The sequence below is a fragment of the Telopea speciosissima genome, chromosome 11 (assembly GCF_018873765.1).
Source record: "Telopea speciosissima isolate NSW1024214 ecotype Mountain lineage chromosome 11, Tspe_v1, whole genome shotgun sequence".
Lineage (NCBI taxonomy): Eukaryota > Viridiplantae > Streptophyta > Magnoliopsida > Proteales > Proteaceae > Telopea > Telopea speciosissima.
Window position 1 is genome coordinate 2,511,355 of NC_057926.1, and position 22,517 is coordinate 2,533,871.

General features: G+C 40.2%; 1 protein-coding gene across 4 annotated transcripts in view; it reads right to left on the minus strand.

Moving 5' to 3' along the window:
- LOC122646507 (cell division control protein 2 homolog) overlaps window positions 1-22,080 on the minus strand; it is a 30,637-nt gene extending 8,557 nt beyond the window's left edge. Inside the window, exons 1-3 of one of the 4 annotated variants that reach the window (XM_043840079.1) lie at window positions 21,901-22,080; window positions 12,085-12,132; window positions 11,819-12,003 (exon numbers count right to left, since the gene is read on the minus strand). In XM_043840079.1, the coding sequence (XP_043696014.1) occupies window positions 11,819-12,003; window positions 12,085-12,093 (194 nt within the window). In that variant the 5' untranslated portion in view covers window positions 12,094-12,132; window positions 21,901-22,080. Of the gene's footprint in view, window positions 1-11,818; window positions 12,004-12,084; window positions 12,139-21,629; window positions 21,731-21,882 lie in introns of those variants that run through there. The other 3 variants (XM_043840082.1, XM_043840081.1, XM_043840080.1) reach the window with 3 other exon arrangements.
- Between the last annotated feature and the right edge of the window lie 437 nt (window positions 22,081-22,517).

The window sequence follows — 22,517 nt, forward strand, 5'->3', positions numbered from 1 at the left end:
TGGTCAAAAGTGACAGACTGCCTGATGGGTTAGCGCAGTCGACCATTTGATAACCCTGTTCCTGTCTTGATTTTATTATGTCTTCTTTGCGTGCAAATCAGGGTTTGATTTTATTCAAACAATTTTCCTTTTCTCATTGAAATTTATGGGAATGAAAAATTTCCATATTTTTTATAGTATGCAATTCACAAGATGAATTCTGATCTGTTACTCATCTTGTTTGTATTACTGTATTTTGTTACAAGCCGAAAGCAGTAGCGGGTCGATCATCTTCCTCAACAGCCCTGGTCATCGATTTCTTTGCACTCGTTCATCATGTCTTCGATGAGTTAATTGTTTGTTTATGTAATTTTGCTAGATTTGCCACTGAAACTAATAAGTTTTTTGACTGTTTTTACCTTTGATATTGATCCAAACTCCAAATCTTACTCCTTTTTCACCTATTTTAATGGTATTCATTCAATTTTTTCCATCTTCCATTTGGTTATTAGCCGGGGATATACTTGGTTTTTTTTCAGTGGTTTTCTAATTACTATTCGGAATGTAAGAAATTGTCTATTGTTGATGCACTAAATAATTGGAAAGGAATTAATTTTTATCATGTGCTTCCTAATGAATCAACTTTGTAATTTCATGATTTTTTTTTTCAAGTTTTTTCTTATTTTACGTTGGTGAACTGATGTAAAGGTTCTACTTTTATTGGCACAGAAGGAGCCCATCTTACTTGTTGCTGCTGCAGTGTCAATTTTGCTTGGTTTTGCTCCACCAGCTTCCCTTTCAGCTAAGAGCTCAGCTAAGGTCAGATATGATAAACTATGAAAAATATCTGCCTAAGAATCTCCTGTCTTTTCTATTTTCACATAGTAAACTGTGCAAGCAATTTTGGAAAAGGTTGGTGTTTTGATTATTGCTCCTCCAAATCTCTGTTTCTAAAGCTTATGGATCCACAAAGATCTTTTTGGAGGTCTCTCTCTCTCTGATCAAGAGCTTGAGTCTTATTATTGTCTTGGTTGCAGAATAGGAGAACCATTTAGGGTGGTGATTCTGATTCCATTATGTCGGGGTTGAATTTTTCGGAGTGACTTCAGACTTCAGAGTACTGTATTTTGAATTTTTTGTGTATGCATGACAATAGATGCTTTTACCTAATATTTGAACTTAATGGTGATAGGATAGTTTGTAAATCATCAATAACATGGTTAAATTTTTCGGAGTGAAAAAAGAAACCCTGTAGAGTGCAGATAGCTAACAACTCTGTCTCTTAGCTGAAATATCCAGTAAGTTTCATATACTTCTACTACTGCTGTCTGCAAATCCAAAATGAAACAAGCATAGCAGGACATGTACGAAATATTAATGTTGCTAACCTTCTCTAAATACATCTGAAAATTGAAAGAGATAAAGGATAAGGATATGGGTTTGGATTTGTGACTTATGCAGATTCTTTTGTGGTAGATAAAGTCATTCAAAACACTCATATTATCAATGGGAAGCAGGTCAAATGGGAAGCAGGTAGGTATTTTTGTTTGAAATATTTAGGTTGAAATCAAGAGGACCATACCAAAGGGAGCCATTGACTCTTAAGGATTTTTGGATGAAGAAGATCTTTATGGGTGGAGTTCCTACAACTGAAATAGAGGTATTTTCCTATTTTTCTTGCCTCTGTGTCTTTATTATGTCATGGACAGTGTAATTCAGCCGATCTGATTATCACTTTTGGGGACTTTTGGATCTTCGTTCAGTATAGTATTTGGCTTAGTACTAAGTTGATTCATCTATGTCGTCAGTGTGTTGTAGCGGATTGAATCCCTTATTTGACTTAGGACTTTGAGACATGGTATTGGCGAAGTTTGTGGTATTTGATAAATTCATACCAATTTGATGATGTTGGAACAAAGTTGGTGAGATGTGTTCTTTGACAATAATCCTATGATTAGAGAGGTTGATCTTGTTGTGGAGGATCAACGTTGTTTAAGTTTCAAGTTTTAGCTTATTATAACCGGTGATTTGATTTCTTTTAATTGATTCAATATCCATAGGTAGAAATATATGATACGTATTTCAGTACCCACCAAAACTGAGAAATTCATTGAAGATGGTGAGATTGACAGAATTAGGTATGGTTTTCCCCCATGTAAGGATGGCGTGCAACCATGGAAGATTATTTTGAGTATTTGGTGAAACCAACATTTTTGTTTCTTGATTACCTCATGTTCTTTTTAGCAACTCAATGTAGCATGTATATTCTTTATATCAAGTTTCAAGAAGATAGTCTTTGTTTATTTAGTGTAACTTCTTTTCTATTGTTTGCCCTTTTCTTTCTCATTATGGATTGCACCATATCTCCAAGATGGAGTTTCATGTGACACCTGAGCTAACATTGTAAACCCAACCCTTTTTTTGTGTTTCTCTAAGACAAGGTGCTCAATATTCTTTATCTTCCCTTTGTTCTTCAATTAAATTCAGATCTCCTTAATACAGAGGCAAAGGAGAGAAGGATTCAACCTCAATTAAATTCAAATCTACTTGATACAGAGGCAAAGTAGAGAAGGATTCAACTGCATCCACACTGCAAAGATCACTTGATCACGCATCTCTACTTTGTAGACAATGTGTTCATTTCTGTCTAGCTCACAAGGAAACTGTGGAAGTGATTCAGAGGGTTCTTTCTTACATCTAAATGGTTGCTGACTGCAAATTAACTTTAATGAAACTTATCTCCCATTTGCTATTACCTGCCCTCAGAGCTTATGCAACTTATTTGCAACAATCTCCAAATGGAAGAAGGTTAGTTGCTCATCAAAATATTTTGCTTCTCTGCTGATTTCCACCTGGTTAATGAAAACAGATTGAGAACCTTTGATTCAGGCCATTTCTAATAGAATTGATTCTTGGAAATATAGGAACATTTCTTTTACTGGAAGACTAGAGCTCTTAAAGTTTCTTTCAAAATGACATTCAATTGTTATGATTTGTGGTATTCCTCTTTTCCCAAACAAGCTAATCACTCAATAGAGAAGTTGTTCACAAGGTTTCTATGGTTCAGTGATTTTGAGAGAGGCCTACAAAGTTTGATGAGCAAACTTTACACGCTAAAGTGAACGGGATCTTGGTCTCCTTCATAATGAAATCTGGAACCATACAACACTGTGTAAGCATACCTGACTCATATGATCATAGATCTATTTGTACAAATCTATGATCAAGTAGAAATTTACTTGAGAAGACTAAAACTGCCAGTTGTGAACTTCATTTAAAATTATCTATAGTGGCCAGTCTACTTGACCTCGGCTATTACCAAGGTCTTCCAACTTCTTCGTTTCTTAGGCATGCAGCTTTGGGATAGGGGAAAGTTTTACTCGAGAACCTTAGTTGAGGATATGACTTCGTTTGTCCAGAGCAAACATTCTATTAATGGAGTTGAATACCTGTCTGAAGCATTTGGTCTGATAAAGAGCTGTTTCTTTCAAGGTATGATCCCCTATGGGGGGTTGGTCCATTCTATTTCTTCTAGAGAAGTGCTTGTTTGTTCATCTGGAGGACTAACTGAACCTGGAACACTATTCAATAATTTAATGGTCATTCTTCGGGATGTGGTAATATGCTACGATGGGACTGTGAGAGATGTCTGCAGCAATTCTATGGTCCAATTTGAGTATGGTGGGGAGGCTGTAACTAATTTCAAGGGTTTCTATCATGTTGGTGAGCCTGAAGGTGTTTTAGCTGTGGCTGCAATTTCAAATCCTGCATATAAGACAATTCTTGATTCTTCTCCGAGCAGCAATTCATCATGGGGAATGATGAAGGTATTCATTTGTTCAATTAATTTTCAAATTCATATATCTTTATGTTACGTATTGATTTTTTTGTTTTAATTTTTTATGAATGTTTTTCTCTTATAATTTTCAAATTTGTATATTTTTGCATCCCTGTTGATTTTTTTTCTCTTACTTTGCAGAGTTAATTTCAACAAGGATCGCAGGCAGACGATGATGCTCAGCTGCCTGCGATCCTTGAACAGTCGCTGTTGTCACCTCTCCAATCTTGCTCAGAAGATCTGCCTGGGCTTGGCATCCCCATCAAGGCTCCATCCTTGCCAGATTTGGGTGACTGCAGGTCTGGTTTTGTCACTGCGAGTAACCTGGATCGAGGCCTTTGCCATTCGTGTGAAAGCCTCTTGGTCCCTGCGCAAAGGTATAACCCCCCCCCTTCTTTGTCGGTTTTTAAGCCCCCACCCCTTGCTCACCTTTAATTACAAACTTACCCCCCTTCTACCTACCCCCCCCCTTCTACCTACCCCCGCCCTCCATGTGGCCTCCAACACGTGATCCTAAATCTCACTTCATCTCCCTTGCTGGACCCTCCTCAGCCCACCCACCTCCATTTATCGGCCCATCTCCCACCCCAACCTCTCCAACTCCCTCTCAGCCCACACCCTTGGCCCACCCGAGCCCTCATACCCAGCCCAAATCCTTTTTTACCTACAACCTTTCTATCATCCAACCCCCCAGCCCATCTTTACCAAAAATCCTACCCCAACCCTGTTCCCATTTCCTTCTCCTCCCACCCAACCCTCTCCCAATCCACTTCGGAACCCCTCATTCCTTCATTTGGGGCCCCCTACCATCACCCCCCTTTGACACCACCCTTGTCCCCCCCCTCCCCTACCCAGGTAACCTTATCCGCTAAATTTCACCCTTTCCTTCCCGGGGTGGCTTTGCCCCTCCCCTCTCGTTGGCCTATAGTGAGCAGCCCGGTGGTCGCCTATGTCCATAGGCGACACAAGAGCACCCTTCCTAGGACCTCGCAGCCCCCATTGCCTTAGTTCCCATGCTGTCTGGCTTTATTTGGAATTTCGTGGCCTTAACTCCTTGGCCAAGCATCTTGAGCTTCGTTCCTTCATCAAATCCTCCAACTCCTCCTTCTGTGGTCTCCTTGAGACTCGTGTTCTTCAGGAAAATGCATCCCGCATCGCTGCATCCATTGCCCCCTCCTGGTCCTTCCTTTCCAATTACACCCACTCGCCGTCTGGTCGGATTTGGATTCTCTGGGATCCCTCCAAACTCCATATCTCCCTATCCCACTCTTCTTCCCAATTTGTCCATCTTTGCTTATCTTTTCACAATTCTCCCACTCCCTTCTTTATCACTGTGGTTTATGCTTTCAACCAGGCCATCGACCGTCTGTCCCTCTGGACTGACCTCTCCCTCCTCAAGCCCGGTTTGGAATCCCTTCCTTGGGGAATTGGTGGGGACTTCAACGTTGTCCGCTTCCAACATGAAAAATTGGGTGGCAGGCCCATTGACCTCTCGGCAGTCGACCCTTTCAATGACTGCATTAAGGATCTCGGCCTTGACGATCTCCAGTGGTCAGGTTCCCCTCTTACCTGGCACAACCGTCGCGTTGGCCCTGATTGCATCGCCTGCAAGCTAGACCGATTTCTCGTCAATGAAGTCTGGCTTTCCTCTCTCCCCCATTCCCATGCCTCCTTTCTCCTTCAAGGCCTCTCCGATCACTGCCCCTACCTCATTTTCCTCTAGCCCTACTCCTCGTTTGGCCCCAAACCTTTCAAATTCTTCGACATGTGGATGTCCCACCCCCTCTATTTGCCCACCATCAAGAAAGCTTGGCGTTTACCGGTCTCATCTCACTCGCTCCCTCTGGTTGCCCTGGCTCAAAAGCTCCGCAACACCAAATCTGCTCTTTGAAGGTGGAACCTCTCCACCTTTGGCAATATCCCTTCCAGGCTCTCTTCCTGCCGGTCCGATCTCTCTCTCGTCCAATTTAAGCTCCAGTCTGACCCCCTCAACCCGGTTTTTGCCATCGATGAGAAGCGTCTTTCCGAAGAGTTATCCTCTCTCTCCCTCCTTAAGGAAAGCTTTCTTTGCCAAAAATCTCGTTCCAAGTAGTTGGAGCTTGGTGATTCAAACTCTGCCTATTTCCACCGCTCCCTAAACGCTAGGCAGAACTCGAATTCCATCACCCTCCTTGTCGCTTCTGATGGGACCTCTCTCTCCACTCCCACTGATATCAAAGAGGCTGCCTCCTCCTTCTTCTCCACCCTATTCAATCCCTCCCCCCCCCCCTCATCTATCCCCCCTTCGCTCATTGATAAGTTCATTCCCCCCTCTCTCTTCAACTCCCTCATAGCCATCCCCTCTGATGATGAAATCTCCCAGGCAATCCTTTCCCATAAGGCCAACAGTATGGGTTTCTTCCTCAGCTGTTGGGACTCTTTTAAAGGAGAGGTTTTCAAAGCCATCCGTAGTTTCTTTTTCAAGCCTAGTCAGCTAGCTCAGATCAACCAAACTTTCATCTGCCTTATCCCTAAAAAGGATGGGGCTACTTCTCTGACTAACTTTCGGCCCATCTCCCTTTGTAATCTCATCTATAAGTTCATTGCCAAGATCCTTGCCAATCGGATCAAGGCGGTCATTCCCTCCCTTGTCAGTCCCAACCAGTCGACCTTCATCTCCTGCCGGAGCATAGCGGACAACATCATCCTCTGCTCTGAGATCGTCAGAGGCTTCGACCGCAAATCGCACTCCTCGGCGGCTCTCTTAAAAATCGATCTCCACATAGCATTTGACTCCATCCGTTGGGATTTCATCTGTGATGTGCTCTCCCTCATGAGCTTCCCCCCTGTCTTCATTCGCTGGATTTACGCCTGTATCTCCTCCCCCTCCTTCTCTGTCTTGGTCAATGGCTCCCCCGCTGGTTTCTTCCGCTTCAAAGTTGGAATCCGCCAAGGCTGCCCCCTCTCCCCTTTCCTCTTCTCCCTTGCCCTGGAAGTCCTCTCCAGGAGCCTCCAAACCAAAACTGATCTCCTCCTTATCTCTCCTCTTCCAAAATGCAAACACATCAACCTCTCCCATCTGGCCTTTGCTAATGACCTGATGATCTTTTCTAAGGCGTCCCACTCTTCCATCTCTGCCATTATGGACTCGCTCCATCTCTTTGAGTCTCTCTCTGGTCTCCAAGTCAATCTCCTAAAATCCAAAATCTCTCTCTCTGGTATCTCGGACTCTACTAAAGAATCCCTCCGCCTCTTAACAGGTTTCTCCATCGGCTCTTTTCCTGTCATCTACCTTGGCATTCCCCTGATTCCAGCCAGACTCTCGAGCCACCACTGCACTCCTATGCTCGACAACATTCGTAAGCGTCTCCAGCTTTGGAAAGGCAAGATTCTTTCTTACGCTGGTAGACTTGAATGTATCTGCTCGGTCCTCCAAGCTTCCTACATCTACTGGACTGGTATCTTTAGCATCCCTAACTCCACCATCAAGGCCATTGAGCGCATCCTCTGCGCCTTCTTTTGGAAGGGTAGTGACACCCCCAGATTTCTCCACCCAGTCAGCTGGAAGTCTATCTGCATCTCTAAATCCGAGGGTGGTCTGGGCCTCCGCCGCAACCGTGACTCCAACACGGTGGGCATCCTTAAGCTCCTCTGGAGAATCTCTTCCCGCCAGGATTCTATCTGGGTTTCCTAGGTCCATTCTCATCTCCTTAAGTCTGACTCCATCTGGACTGTCTCCATCCCTGCTGACTCTTGGATTTGGCGTAAGATCCTCTCCCTCCGCCCCCTCGCCCTTCGTGGTATCTCCTCTTCCATTGCCGATGGCAACTCCACCTCTCTCTGGCTCGATCCTTGGCACCCTTCAGGGATCCTCTATAATCTTCTGGGCCCTAGAGCCATCTATTCCTCTGGCCTCCCCAAGGCTGCCCCTGTCTCCTCCCTCATCTCCTCTGGTTCTTGGACCCCTCACCCCTCCCTTAACCCAGACATCATCTCTCAGATCTGGGCAACCCTTCCCCCGTTGCAGCAAAACTCCTCCCCTCGCGCGGATAAGGTCATCTGGCTCCCCTCCCCCAATGGTCTCTTCTCCTCCTTTTCTGCCTGGAACCTCTCTAGAGACCCTAGCCCCTCTGTCCCCTGGCACAACTTAGTCTGGTTCAAAGGCCACATACCCCGCCATAGCCTAACTGTTTGGAGAGCCCTCAGACTTTGCCTGCCTACCCAAGCCTTCCTCATTCACCGCACTATCCCAGCCCCCCCCTCTTGCAACCTTTGTTGGATCGGCCGTGAAGATATCCCTCATCTCTTCTTTGACTGCCCCTTCACCTCCACCATTTGGAAAAAGGCCTTGCCTCTATCTGGCCGCCTAGCAGAAGGATCCGGAGTTTTGACCGTGAATGACTTTGGTTGCTTAAGACTTTTTCTGGGAACTCCATTTGTGACACTATCGGAAAGCTAGTTTTTAGTGCTGTTATTCACCATATCTGGATGGAAAGGAACCTCAGGAGATGGACTTCCAACTCTAGATCGTTTGATGTGATTTGGATAGCCATCTCCTTCGATGTATCCTCCAAGCTCAGCTGTATCCGTTAGAGGCACTCCATAGCCAACCCTAGGAACAAGCATATTTTGACTTTTGGGGGCCTTGATACTACCCTTTTGCGGTCTTCCTCCTCTGCGTACGCTGGTTGATCGCCCCCCCCTTTTTTCTCTCTCCCTCTCCCTCTTATTTTTCTTCTTCTCCCTCTTGTATTGATTCTTTTGGTTCTCTCTTCCCTGCCCCCTCTTGGGGTTCGGTAATATACTTATTTACCCAAAAAAAAAATTTTCAACAATGACCCTATTGACCCACATGTAATTTCTGTACCACAATGATTACAGTTATGGGAAATATTTTTCAAGGGAAAATGTCTTATGTATAGTTCAGAATCAGTTGAAGAGAGTCGGCCTAAAGGATATATCAGTTGACTCAATGATTATGTAATTTTTATTATCGTTTAAGTTGCATTTCACTTTTTTCAAACCTATAGTTCTTGTTATATTTTAGTTTTTGTCAAGCCATTATGTTGGAGTTCCTGTTTGGGTACTGTTTCTGCATTTGCTTAGTCATCACACCAAGAAATGAGATTTGGATTAAGATGTTCTAACTTTGAGTATAAAATCTTTGAAGATAAATTGTGTTCTACCAGTGATCTTTTATGTTTGTGGGATCCTTCCTCATATTATAGCAATACTGAAAATTTACTTCAGAATTTTCCAATGCATCACTTTAGGATAACAAGGTAACTTCCAAATATGATACTAGAAGAAAAGCCCCAACATACTGCTTATTAGGGGAAAATATAAAAAGAAGACTTGAGCTCTCATAGTGTACCAATACTTACCGGTGATACTTCTACCCAAATTTGTACCAACATCAATTACATGCTTGCGTCAATTTCTCTCTCTCTCTCTCTCTCACACACACACACACACACATTGGCATTTAAACATTTAGTAAATTACATACATATACTCTCTCTGCCATCTTATAAATGGCCACACGTGCATTTGCACGTGCGCGTTTACTAGTATATATATATATTTATATATAAGTTTGATGCAAGGAATTGAGTCGTTTTTGCCAAATCTAGTTATGCATAACAAAAATAAAAAATAAAAAGAGAGAATTGAGCAGGAAAAAAAATTTGCAACTTTATCCATTTCACCCAATCTGTTTCAATCCATGATTTTTTATGCAACTCAATTCAAAGAGAAAAATAAGTTTCCAAGGCTTTAGGTTGCTCTCAGTTTCATATCTCACTCACGGAGTTTGTTTTGTGAACTTAAAAGAGGTATAGTGAGTATATCTTACCTGTATCGATCCATATCGTTCCCTTATTGAACTGTATCAGTCGATACAAAGAAGATACAATTTTTTTTCTGTTTTAAGCATGGAACAAAAACTCGATCGAAACCTGTGGTTTCGGAAGAGACAACTCGGTTTCGTGGCTACCCGAGACGAAACCTAAGGGGAATTTTAAAAATCCTTGGTTTCTCCCTTAACTCGACTGTTTCGACCATGTTTCGGCCAGGTTTCGATCGAAACCTGTTCAACCTTATCTTCTTTAGGTTCTAAAATCACCTAACTTGACAGCAAGCCTTCATTTGAATAAAAAATTACAAAATAAATACCTTGCAGAGTTAACTTTGGCTTCCACCACCGTGGTTTATCCAATAATCAAGCATTGCCGAAAGTATTTAGTTCATGATTTTAAAAATTGGGAATCCGATTGGGGAATCGGGCAATTTGGATTGGAATTGGCTGACACTTATTCTGATTTCCACCAATCCTAATTGTTATTACCTGAATTGGAATCGGATAGTCCAAATTGGATCCGAATTGGTTGATTCATAGTCATTTTCTTTTTCTAATTCATCTTGAACCAAACCGATTCATTGGTCGATTCCTGACTCTTGAACCGATCAAGCAGAATTTTGACTTCATAACTATGCAGCTCAGTTTAGAAATTTGAACTTAAAAAATGTGGGCGAAAGGTCAGACTCAAACCTCGACTTTAGACGCTCACGTAAGTGTATACGTCTTTAGATCTTTAGGATACCCATTGAAAGGATGATGATAGACAATGTTTACATTCTTAAAAGGAAAAAGAGGAGCATCTTAATGTTTTATTTGGATTCAATGTATTATTCAGGGTTCAAATACTTTATAATTATGTGAACTAATTATAATACCACTTTAGCGTCTATATCATAGCAACGCGTACGCTAGTAAACTTGGGTCAATAACCACAAGTACCATTTTCAGTGATTTTTTGGTGAATGTAATTCATGGATTATGTTTAAAATGTGAAAAATAGGCAACCTGCAAAAAATCAGACCTAAAAAACCTTGTTTTGGGGTCGAAACCTTGGTTTCCCCATCAATGGGAAAAAATCCCTGGTTTCGACCAAAACTCGATTTTGGCCAGGTCGAAACCCGAGTTTTTAAACCTTGCTTGTAAGTATTGAATCGGTACTGTATCGTATCGATACCCACCAATACCAATATGTAATGATACGTACCAATACTTAAAACTCTGTGTAATTCATCCCCCATATTGAAAGTATAAAACACATCAAGTGCATAATAAATAACAGGTACAATCCGCCAAAATATTTTCATCAAATAAGAGAATATTGCATAACAAACACCATGAGATGAAGTGTGTTCCCCTGAACATGTATATTGGGAAGTATGAAGTTGGAGATGCCTTTGAGTGCTGTGCATTTGACATATACAAACAAAACTTAGGGAGAATTTCATTGGCCAGCTAAAAATCAGCCATGCTATTTACAGCATAATATTGAGCAACCAACCAACCAGCAACAAATCCATAGAAAAACCATAATTAAGATGGTACAGTGAGGTGTATGGGTGGCAATAATATAGAGGATAGAACTAAAAATGAGTGCATTATTTGGAACTTAGAGGTAACAATAATAGATCACAAGATGAGAGAATGTTACAGAAAAAAAAATTTCTGCACTGGGCCACTGGCCCGCTTGGAGAGGTTTGCTAAGCAGGCCACCTATTTCTGCCATGTGGAGTGGTGATAGTGCAATACCGACAGTTAGACGTTTAGGAAATGGTCTGACTTGACAAGGTGTCAAATTTCATACTCAAATTCAATCATATAACCACATGTATGTCCTTAAACTTTCAATACTTTATTTTGCCACTTGGCCACTCCGATTGGGATGAAACATGACATGAGAGCAGGAGACTCAGGGGTCCACCTGTCCACAAAATTATAGATCCATTGACAAGCCATGTGACAAAACCAAGGCCTGCTTGGAAAACCCTCTCCAGACCGGACCGCCTAGACCCGAAAAGTCATTTGAGATAGTTTGGTCATGTATAACAAATGACAATGATTGCACCAACAAGAGGAAATAGTATTGGCCTTCTATAACACACCCCAGATTTATTTATTTCACCCTATACAGTTAATAAAGGAAATAAGTGGAATTGCAGGAGAACCTGACTATGTTTCCATGCTGCATCTCCTTCAAGAGGGAAATTTCTCTTATTGCCGTGCTAGGAACTCCTTCATCTTCCTGCTCTAAGCGAATCTTTTTGAGAGCTATAGTCTCATTCGTCAAACGGTCACGAGCCTTGTAAACTACACCATAAGTTCCTTCTCCAATCTTCTCTACTTTTTCATACTGCCAGAATTAACAAGTTAACCTAAAACAAGACAAACGAAAAAGAAAAAGCTGCCAAGCACCAAGAAAGGGACCCACTACCTGGTCCATTAATTCCTGACTAAATTGCTTCACCACGCGAAGACAAGCCTGAAAGTCAATATCAGAAAGATTAGACAAGATCAATAACCTCAAGTAAGCTCAATTAAAAAGGCATGACAAGTACAGATGCTCAACAAAATTAAATAATAATATTTAAAAGAATAAGAAAAGAAGACAACAGGAAAGTCAATAACACTATGACAAAATAGAAGATATTCAACCAAATTTAGAAATTTTAAGCAGCTATGAGATAAACAAGGATCCAAGACTCTGCACAGAATCCAAAAAGCACAAATATTATTTAAGAATACAACACAAAAAAAAAAAATAGTAAATTCGATAATCTCATAATAATGTACTAAAAGTAGCACTGTTAAAATGCCATAGTGAAATATAGAGATAGGACCATAAAAATTCACAGGCAGTACGAGCCCACCTAAATTGAGCTGGACAGGTAGTATAATATAGACAATGAAAAAATTTTGACGAATAAAATACTTTATCAAAGAACAATAATCATAAACAGATAGAATTAAAAAACAGACCTCAACAATCAATCCAGGTTGTAATTTAGTTCCAAAAATCAACTTCTGAAGAACAGAAAATCAGCAGCTATAATGTAAAGTAATAAACAATATAATATTCAGGTCAAAAACATCAAATCAAAGCCTAAATTCAAACCTAAGTGTCTCTCATCATATTAGAAAATAAACTAGAATAGCAGCAATTCCAGACTCCACTTAATAACCATGAACCCGGTGGAATAAGTCTATTACCAGAAATAAAATTTAGTACCAGGTCCTTTGGAACAAACTGCACTGAAATTCACCTCAGAGGACTCATAAAGATTATGACCAACACATTATGGTTAAAGCCAATGCAGAGTAGCTCCTACTTGATCCATAAAGGATCATGGCAATAGATTACCTCCCGCATCTGTCATAACCAGCAGGAGAATGCAACTGAGCTAACCATCATGTTCAAGCAGAAATCAATTCCAGATGCATCCAGAATCAACTTAAACCAAGATGACCTTACCAAGAAGGTATTAAAGGAATACATAAATGAAACTAAAAATAATAGACAACCAAAATGAAGCAAGTTGTTCCCAAGATCCACATAATAACATCAAAACTAAATATAACCAACAAGGTGATTAGAAAAACATTTTGGACAAAACAATTATCTGCAGGAGAATCATCAATATTCAGAAAAAAATACTATGCGTACTACTTTAGTTAATTATTATTTTAAAGCAACATTTTACATTTTCAAAACAAATATATCTCCCTAACCAACATCGTACCCAAGCATAAGAAAACTGATGATTTTAAAGGACAGGAACCAGTAAGCTTATTAGTATACCAAAGTCCCATGCATAAGGCATCAGGTATTCATCTAAATCATAAAATGCCGTAAGCTCTACTCTTTATAGGAGCCTCCACAACCGTTTACATGAATTACATTTCTTTCCCTGTCTCTTTTAACCTTAGATCACCATCCACTTGAGATTTGCATACATATTCTGATCCATTTGATCCTAAATTTACAGTCTACAGCCAAATCCAGCCCCTGGATCAGGCTGAAATCACTAACGAAGGAGGGGGTTTAGTATTGGTGGTACACTGTCAAAATATGGGCTGAAGCTGATGATATGAACTGGAGTTTCCAGGCCCGAAGAGATTGCAGAAAATATCAACATAGGGTTGCCGCAAGGTTAGAGATTGACCTTCAAGACTTACCTTTCTTGGAACTCGATGGATTAGTCTTCAAGAGTTCAACCAGCAACTCTAGCCGTAGAAACAGTGCTTCGAATGCCTCTCAGATGCTTGGTTTTGCAGAACAATAAAAAATAGAAACAAGAGCACTCGATAGAGGAGACGAAGAAGATTAGGAGGGGGGCATATGACCAAGGCCTCTCACCTATGGCCTTGGTCAGTCTCTCACTAACCAAAGGATTCTCTCCTCACACTGCATCACACAGCAATGGTAAAACCAACATTCACTCAAATTCATTAAATCGTGGGGGAAGAACACTAAAAGTCCAACACATATATGCGGCCTTGGCCAACAACTAAAGAAGAAATAACAAAAAATTGAAAGTACTTGTACAGCAAGTAACTTAAGATCCTAGCTATTAATTAAATTAGAAAGTAACTAATAGCTTTACATTATAAAAGATCTTAAACAATCCCCATGATCTGGTTTTGGGTGAACCAAAAAAACACGCAGCCCAAGGGTGGTTAGGCCCAATGAACCATGGTCCACTTTAAGTGATATGGGCCTCGTTCTTTAAGATCCTGCGGCTATACTGCTTGCCCAGGAACTTGTCTAAATCAGCACTGTTTCTTTATACCTCCTACCAGTACATCTGATGCGATTCCAGGTTCAATAACCCTAATTAGGGGTTGCTATGGGCCCACCCAGATGAAAAGAAATAATGATGATAATGGGCAGTTTTAGCACCTAAAGGAAGAACTGGAATTGATTCAAGTGGAGGAGAGAGAGGGAGAAGATAGACCTGCATACTCACAGCTCTTGGCAGAATGGCAGCAACACCAAACCGAAATTTTCATTCAATATTTCAAATCTTAATCTAAACTCAGTGCAATGCTTACACATATAAAGAAAAGAGAAAATAAAGTTTCCTAATCAAACACTAAAATTGAAATAGAAACTGTAATAACTAGGTAACTAAATCCTTCATGTGTATCATACTTCCCTAACATAAAAATATGGCAAATTTTACAAGATAATCCCAATCCCTAATATCATGTGATTGCATCAACATCATTATCAAACATCCAAGGTCAGCCATTAAGTAGATTAGTCAATCGCATGGGAATAACATCACACCAAACGTCCTCCTCATACGCACCCAATTTGAGTGGGACAAGCAATAATGAGGGAACCCATAGCATCACAAATCAGCCCACCATAAGTTGCCTTTTCTTGAAATAGAGAACCATTACAATGCAAAGCAAACATAGACGGAGGAGGTCGAAACCATGAACATGCCTTCGGAACAGTAGAAATCCAATGCACATTAATTCCCCAGCTATCGGTTATAACTTCCTTGTTTTTGGCACTTTTGTGCCTGTCCCGTTTTTGTTAGGGGCCTCCCATTTCCCTTTTTAAGCCTGTTTTAAAGGGGTTCTAGGTGGATGCCTTTTTTTGTATATTTAACTTTTCCTTTTTTGTTTTTTTAATATAATTTACTTATCTAAAAAAAAACATCACACCAAACGTCCTCCTCATATGCACCCAATTTGAGAGGGACCAGGCATCTTTTTGGTTTACTTTAAGTGTGTTGCCATTTAGTAAGGAGATTTGGTAAGGTTGTGATGTTTCTCGATACATAGTTTGGCCTTACCAGCAAAGGCTTTTGAGACTACATTTACACAACTATACTGTTCACCACACCTTTTGCCCGCTAACCATACGAGTGTAGAAAATGCAATGTTGTCGTCAATCCTCACCCTTGGTTTCAGCAACTAGAATGCAGCTACCACAGTGATTTCATAAGTCTCCTCGTACTCATCATCACCAAAATCATTGGGTTGCTCCTCAACGACCTCCTCAGGTGGGTGGGGATAATAAAATCACATCTCCTCATTGGCCTCAATTGCTGCCACAAAAGCATTTGTCGTCTTTTGTCATTTGTAGCAAGAGAGAAACAAATAACCAGTCCCCACAAAGCTTGAAGGAGAGAGGGAGAGAAAAAGGAAGAGAGAGAGAGACGATGGAAGAGGAAGAGAAGATATGCTGAACCACAATAGATTCAGTCTATCTCTATCGTGGTACCCTGCCTTTACTTATAATACCAGCTATTAGACTCTTAGTAGGACTCAATGTCTAATAACAAGCAATACAAGGAATTAAATTAACAATAAAAGACTAACTAAGCTCTATGACTAAACATATATCACGATAGGTACACTACCCTCATGACTAATGACAAAGAAACTAAGGTACCACAGGACAGGAATACCCCTGCGGTACAGATCTTAACACACCACTGAGGGCAGAATTTGGTAGAGTGCCCATATTTGTCACAATTGTAGACCTTCGTCCCACAACTACTATTCAATGGAGCCTTGCCCTTGTCTGTGGCTAGAGGTGTGTTAATTGGTCTACTCATGTACCCTGTAGGGCTAGTCGGTGTTGGTGGTCTTCTGTTCACCCCGACTTGAAAACCAAGTCACCTAACTGGAGGCTCCAATAATCCCTCAGCTCATAACGCCTTTTGAAATCAGTCATGCAACTCATAACGCCTTTTGAAATCAGTCTCCTTTGAATCTCATGCTATATCCCTAACTTGAATCAAGATAGCACTTGTATATCACTCTCTTCAACTCCCGTTCGTGAAACAAGAGAGTCAAATTGGTCCATACACTCGGCTACTGAAAGGGTCTCTTGCAGTAGAGAATATTGGTCATGCTGCCGTGCTCGGAAAATCTGAGGTACTTGCTCTTCAGCCCTTCTTTCATCTCGTCCCAAGTGGTGGTTGATGTAGATCACAAGTCCATATGTACCCACAAGAAACAGGCCCCAAAACCAGCCCACCAAGGTTGTGGATTCGACTGCTGTGAGAGGCAGCCTGGTCTGATGATGTGGCAAGTTTCTGTTGGTTCGATGGAGCATCACCTAAGGCAGCCCCAGCCCCAGCCCAGAGAGAAGCATGAAAAAGAAAAGAGACCAAGACAAATTTTTTTTTTTTTTAAAAAAAAGAGGAAGTTACTGTTCGTGAACAGTGATTTGGGGCCTGATATGGACAGTTGGTGTGAAGATTAGCTGTTGGGTGTTGGTGGAATATTCTATTAGAAGCTGCTATTAACTTAGTTTCTATTTTTGTAATAGTTTCTTAGTTATTAAGTCTAGGTATCTAGCAGTTTCTAATTTTGAAAGCTAACCAATTCCATTAAATAGGCAGCCCCTCTTGTAATAGAGACAGATTTGGAGAAAATAATTTTCAGGCCTTGTTGCCATCGGTTATGGGAGAAATTCCATGTTTCAATAGCCAAGATAGCTGTGGGTGAGAGACCCAGGGTGAGAGCCATTCCCCTACCCCCCCCCCCCCTTCTCTTCTATATCCCTTTCTTCTTCTTCTTCTTATCCTTTTTATGTTCTTCTTCATATGTAACAGAAAAGTAGCAATAAAAAAAAGAGTTGCAGCTTTTAATTTGTTCTTTTCATTGTATCGATCCTGGCTGCAATCGATCTCCCGCTGGTTACCCTGGTTCGAGGTCGACTTCTGCATTATGGGTGTTGTGGTGTTGTACCTCGTATCTGCAACCTCCATTCTTGGTTGTTCCCAAACTCCCTTGCTGGTCCAATTAACTTTGCTCGAGCTAGCTTCAATTTCCTGGCTCTTATGAAATCATACCAATCATAATAATCCTCCAAAGAGGCTAGCCAGTCGTAGAACACATGTGGATCAAATTTCTCACTGTACTCTTTCAAAACTAGCTTCACCTTTTGGGAGTCGTCAGTATGCCGATTAGGTACACCATTACTACCGTCTAAATATGCTCACATGAGGTTCTCAAAAGAAAGTTGAGCTGTAGGAACCTTTGTGGCCTTCTACCTATAAATCTCATGGAATTAGTGGTAGAATGGGCTGGTAATCAACCATTAGGTCTGGGATGCTCAGAATTATCATAAGTAGGGGAAGGTTTGTTGGGTCAGAATTCCTTGAACTGAGTTCAGCCATAGCTCTGATACAAAAATAATGGCTAACTAATCACCCAAAGGCTGGGGTTAAAAATCCAACACAAGATCTAGAACCGCAGGTCAAGAAAAAAGCCAAACTAGAGAGAAAATCCAGAAACCTGATCAAGGAGGATCAGATCTGGCCCAAGTTTCGTCGAATGGCCTAGAAGATATGAGAAATGGTTTAGCAAAATTAGATGTCAATCCACCGGTTAGATCTGAAAATATCAATAGGTTACCAAAATAGAAAGTTATTTAAAGCAGAAACTTAGACTTATAACTACAAAAATAGTAACTAAACCAATGAATAGAAAATTGAAACCAAAATAGGAACATAGAAGGGATTTAGTAACTTAGTACTGAAATAGCAAGTGAAACAGAATTAGTAACACCCAGGAAAATAGAAAGTAGTGAAGGAAACAATGTTGTAACAGCACTTTGAAGGAGGCAGAAAACTGCCCACATAACTAGGAATCGATGGACCGAAAGGATGGTCGTACTGACATGAGAACATAAGAAGAAGGATATGAACTAAACCTCCCACCAAGAACTAGACCTCTCACCAGTGTACTTGTCTTCCCACCAAGTTTGCTATTGCATCCCACATGAGCACTCTGAATCTCACAGAAAATTACAAGCATAAAACTAATAGGTTGTTCATATTGGGAGGTCTACCCCTACTTACTTATAAGCTAAAGAAATAAAACAAGGGGAACCTCCCATGAATAGAGGAGTTCCTTACAGCTCAAGCTTTCATAAATTTAGAAACTCAAAGAAATACAAACTATCTAGAACTTAACTAAGAGGCTGGAATTAAAGGACACCTGTCCAGCCTCCTAGAAACACAAAAAATGAAAAGAAATAAAACTGAACTAAAGCCCCATGCATAGACTAATAAGCCTGAATCAAAAGCGTAAACTGTTGGTTTAGTTTAAGACCAAAACTGGTCCAAGAACTTGGACCAAGGTGCTTACTTCAGGTTTGGTTCTTGGACTGATTTTTTCCCCTGTGCAACGTACTGAAGTTTGAACCTTGAATCTGCATCAGACGCAATTCACAATATTGTAGGTCTCTAGTGGTGTTGGCTTGCAGCAGCAAAGTACAGGTCTATTTCTATAGATTATGGCATTGAGCCTGCAGCAGCCCACATATGTATGCATTCTGTTCTTCTTTCTCTCCTTCTCCTCCTTGTTCTTTTTCCCCTATTTCTAAATTTTCTCACGACCATGTCAAACAACATGTCCAGCCATGTCGACATACCTGTCTGTCAAACACATGACATGGATAAAGAATCCCAAGAAGCTATGTCCCCTAGATCATAGGAATTTCCTTCACAAAAGCACAATAACTGAAAAGATGATATGGTCATCCCCATCAGCATGGTACATCAGACAAATATGAGGAAGAAGAGCCTATCAATCTTCTTAACAATTTCCATAAGGGTCTTGAAAACCAAAAAACTATAAATGGTAAATTGGGGCTACTTTTTTTAAGTAAATCAGAGATACATTACCCTGCATGGCAAAGGATACAATTAGGGTGCAGTAAAGATTCCATTTCTTGCATTATTGTAGGATTATATGAAGTGTCAGAAAGGGGTACAGGTCATAATTTGAAATGCCTGGGCAACAAAAAATTGAAGGGGCTGATTTGGTAAGTGTTATCCAACTTCCAAGATAGACATATCTTTTTGTTTCTTTTTTTTTTTTTTATCTTTTTTCCCAAGACAATATCCTCCCAAACATCTCATATACTAGGTCCTTGGTCTGCAAAGTATGATGTTGGTTCACAGAGGTAGACGAAGATATTTGATGAACAACAATCATACAATCTAAGATGTTAGCAAAAGTTGCCCGTTTCTCATCTCTTATGTCCATTCTGGCAATTCTACTACACTTGAGAGATGACACTGACTTCAAGGTTCATGATTCTTTCAAGGCTCAAAGTAAATTTTTTGATAGAGTCCCATATTATTAAGACCTTACACCATATGTTGGTATCATCATGAATTAGGGTGCAGGGGATGAAATGGAGAGGCACTTATATGATGTCCTAAGATAAATTCATTCAAAATGAAATTAAAGAGAACTTTGATAGGTCAGCTTTAGTCCACCCTGTCATATGGAGCTGAATTCTGGGCATAAAGAAACTACATTTACATTAAAGGGGTTTAGCTGATGAAGGTGTTGAGATGGATAAGTGGAAAGACTAAGAAGGCCAGAATCATTAAAGAATACATTTGACAGGTCCAAGGTCTAGCACCATTATGGGACAATATAAGGAATTCCATTGAGAAGGCTCAGCTATATGCAATGAAGACAAATGAATGCATCAATGAGAAGGAATAAAGCGTGCTAAAAGAACATATGGACAAGCAAATGGCTGATGTTGACTGGGATTAGACTGTCAATAAGGGATGCTTATGAGTTAACGACAATTATGTCCTTAGTCAGAGGGCAGTGGCATAATAGGTTCATGTAGCCAGTCCTGAGTAGTTGGGATATGACTAGTGAGTCACACTGTTGAGCTGTTCACTGCAAAGCAAAGATTAAAAAAGGAAGAGGAAAAAGGAAGAAGAAGGAGAATGAATGAAAGCAGCAAGAAGAACAAGAAAAAGGATAATTATTTGTTTCCTATCATTATAGACCACAATGCAGATCTCACTGATCATCCAGTAATTGCAACAGCTAATAGAATTCTATAATAAACAAGTTAAAGCTCTGGTAAAACAAAGCTTTTGTGATTGTGTGCTACAAATGAGTCTATTTTTTTATTTTTTCTATTTATGTTCAAAGTTTTTTATTTATCCATAAAAGATGCAGTAGGTAATGATAAACTTTATATTTTTATTTTGGCAAAATGATCAATTTCACTTGGGTGAATGAGAATTGTGGGTTTCGTTCTGATTACATCCTGCTGTAGAATGACCCAATGCCCCAGAAAGACCTAAAACACAAAGCCCTACAGTATCCTGTTGTAAAATTTCAAGTCTTACCTTCTGTGCATGAAAAACACTTTTGAGTAGTATCATGACAATGAGAAATCAGCACCATTAACCTCAAATTTCTTCTTTGATAGACTATTTGCCACACTAAATATGCCCCACAAATGTAGCCACACTTTGAACTGGTGATAGTTATCCACAGTGTGGGTAATAGCCATGTCTACCAAGTACATATGAAACCAACCAAAGTACATACAGGAGCTATAAGCCTCCCTTATCCCCTTGTTTAATTCAAAAGACTTACTTGCATGACTGAGAACACAAAATAAGAGGCCAACCTGTCCACTACATGTGTCTTGACATTGGTAGATTGCTAGATTCTCTATCCATTTCAATAAAGGTAAAGAAAAAAGACTTTACACCAGTCTAATAGTGCAGAAAGGGACGGCTCCTTTCTCACTTTCCCCCTTTGATCTGCAAGTGATCCAAAACAGACACAACATATTTTACATAAATGAAGTTGAAAGCAACCGATTAAATGATAAGTGACCTCTTCAATTTAGGGATAGCAACATTGCATGAGTCTTAATCATCACCGTAAATGTCATATTTCTAAATTGTCAATAAATGTAGAAAGTAACCACAGATAAATTCAAGCAGTTGAGACATTAGCATCATTCAACCATAGGCCTTCTGCCTCATGTAATTAATGAGGCACGCGATGATAGTAGTTCAGCAAATTGTTTCTGGAAACCGCATTACGAAGTCCTTCTTCCAACGAAACAAACCAAACTGAAACGATCCTACGAAGCATTTACAGTTTATACTTCAACAGAAGTAAAGTCCAACATAGTTTATGTAGTAAACCACCAGAGATCCTGAACTATTAAGACTCCTCAAGAGACAAATAGCATTGATCAGAATTCCAGAGACCTTCAGTAAGACTGGAAATCAATTAAGCATCACAATCTTTATTTAAAAGATCATTTGCTGCTACCTTATGGAACTCACTTCAAACTGTTACTAAAACAAAGAACTCCATCAGCAAATCTTAAACGAACTCGTATTCTATTACTTTAAACAAAAGAAACAAAGATCATCAAGAAATGCGATTGGGAGACACAGGGAGAGTTGGGCTGCACTTACCGAACAAAGTTAGCCGTAGAAATCGCCGGAATTCGGCGAGTGGAGGCGAGATCTGACCGGAAGTGGTCAGATTTGCGCCGGAAGTTGCAGAATGCCAGAAGAGGGAAACAAATGAGACAAAAAGTAAAACTACGGTAGGTGGAGTAGAAAGAGGGAAAGGGGCACGAGAGTAGGAAAGGGACAAGGGTAGGTTTGGTATTATAGTTTTTGTTTTGTTTTGTTTGGTATTTTGCTTCTGCTCGCTTTTTGCTTTTTCTCCAATTAAGATAAGATAAGATTGAGTAGTAGAATCTTTGACGGAATCTGACTTGGTGGAACTTATCAAAAATCTGACTCGGTAAGTTGAAAAGGTCGTTGACATTTTTTTTTTTCTTGAACAGAGGTTTTTTATATTTTTTGGGGTTTTTTACAAATGCCCCCTGAAAATATCCATTTGTCCAGATGCCTCCTACAACTTTTCTAATTGCAAACTCTCATTTACTTTCATTACAGTGTAGCACTTTGGTCCAGTCCGTTAATTTGGGACATTAGACATTAGTTTCAGGGAATCTAATGACTAAAATGCCTTTCTGATAAACACCTACCAAAATTAAAGAATAAAATAACCAAATTGCCCTCATCTACCTCAAAT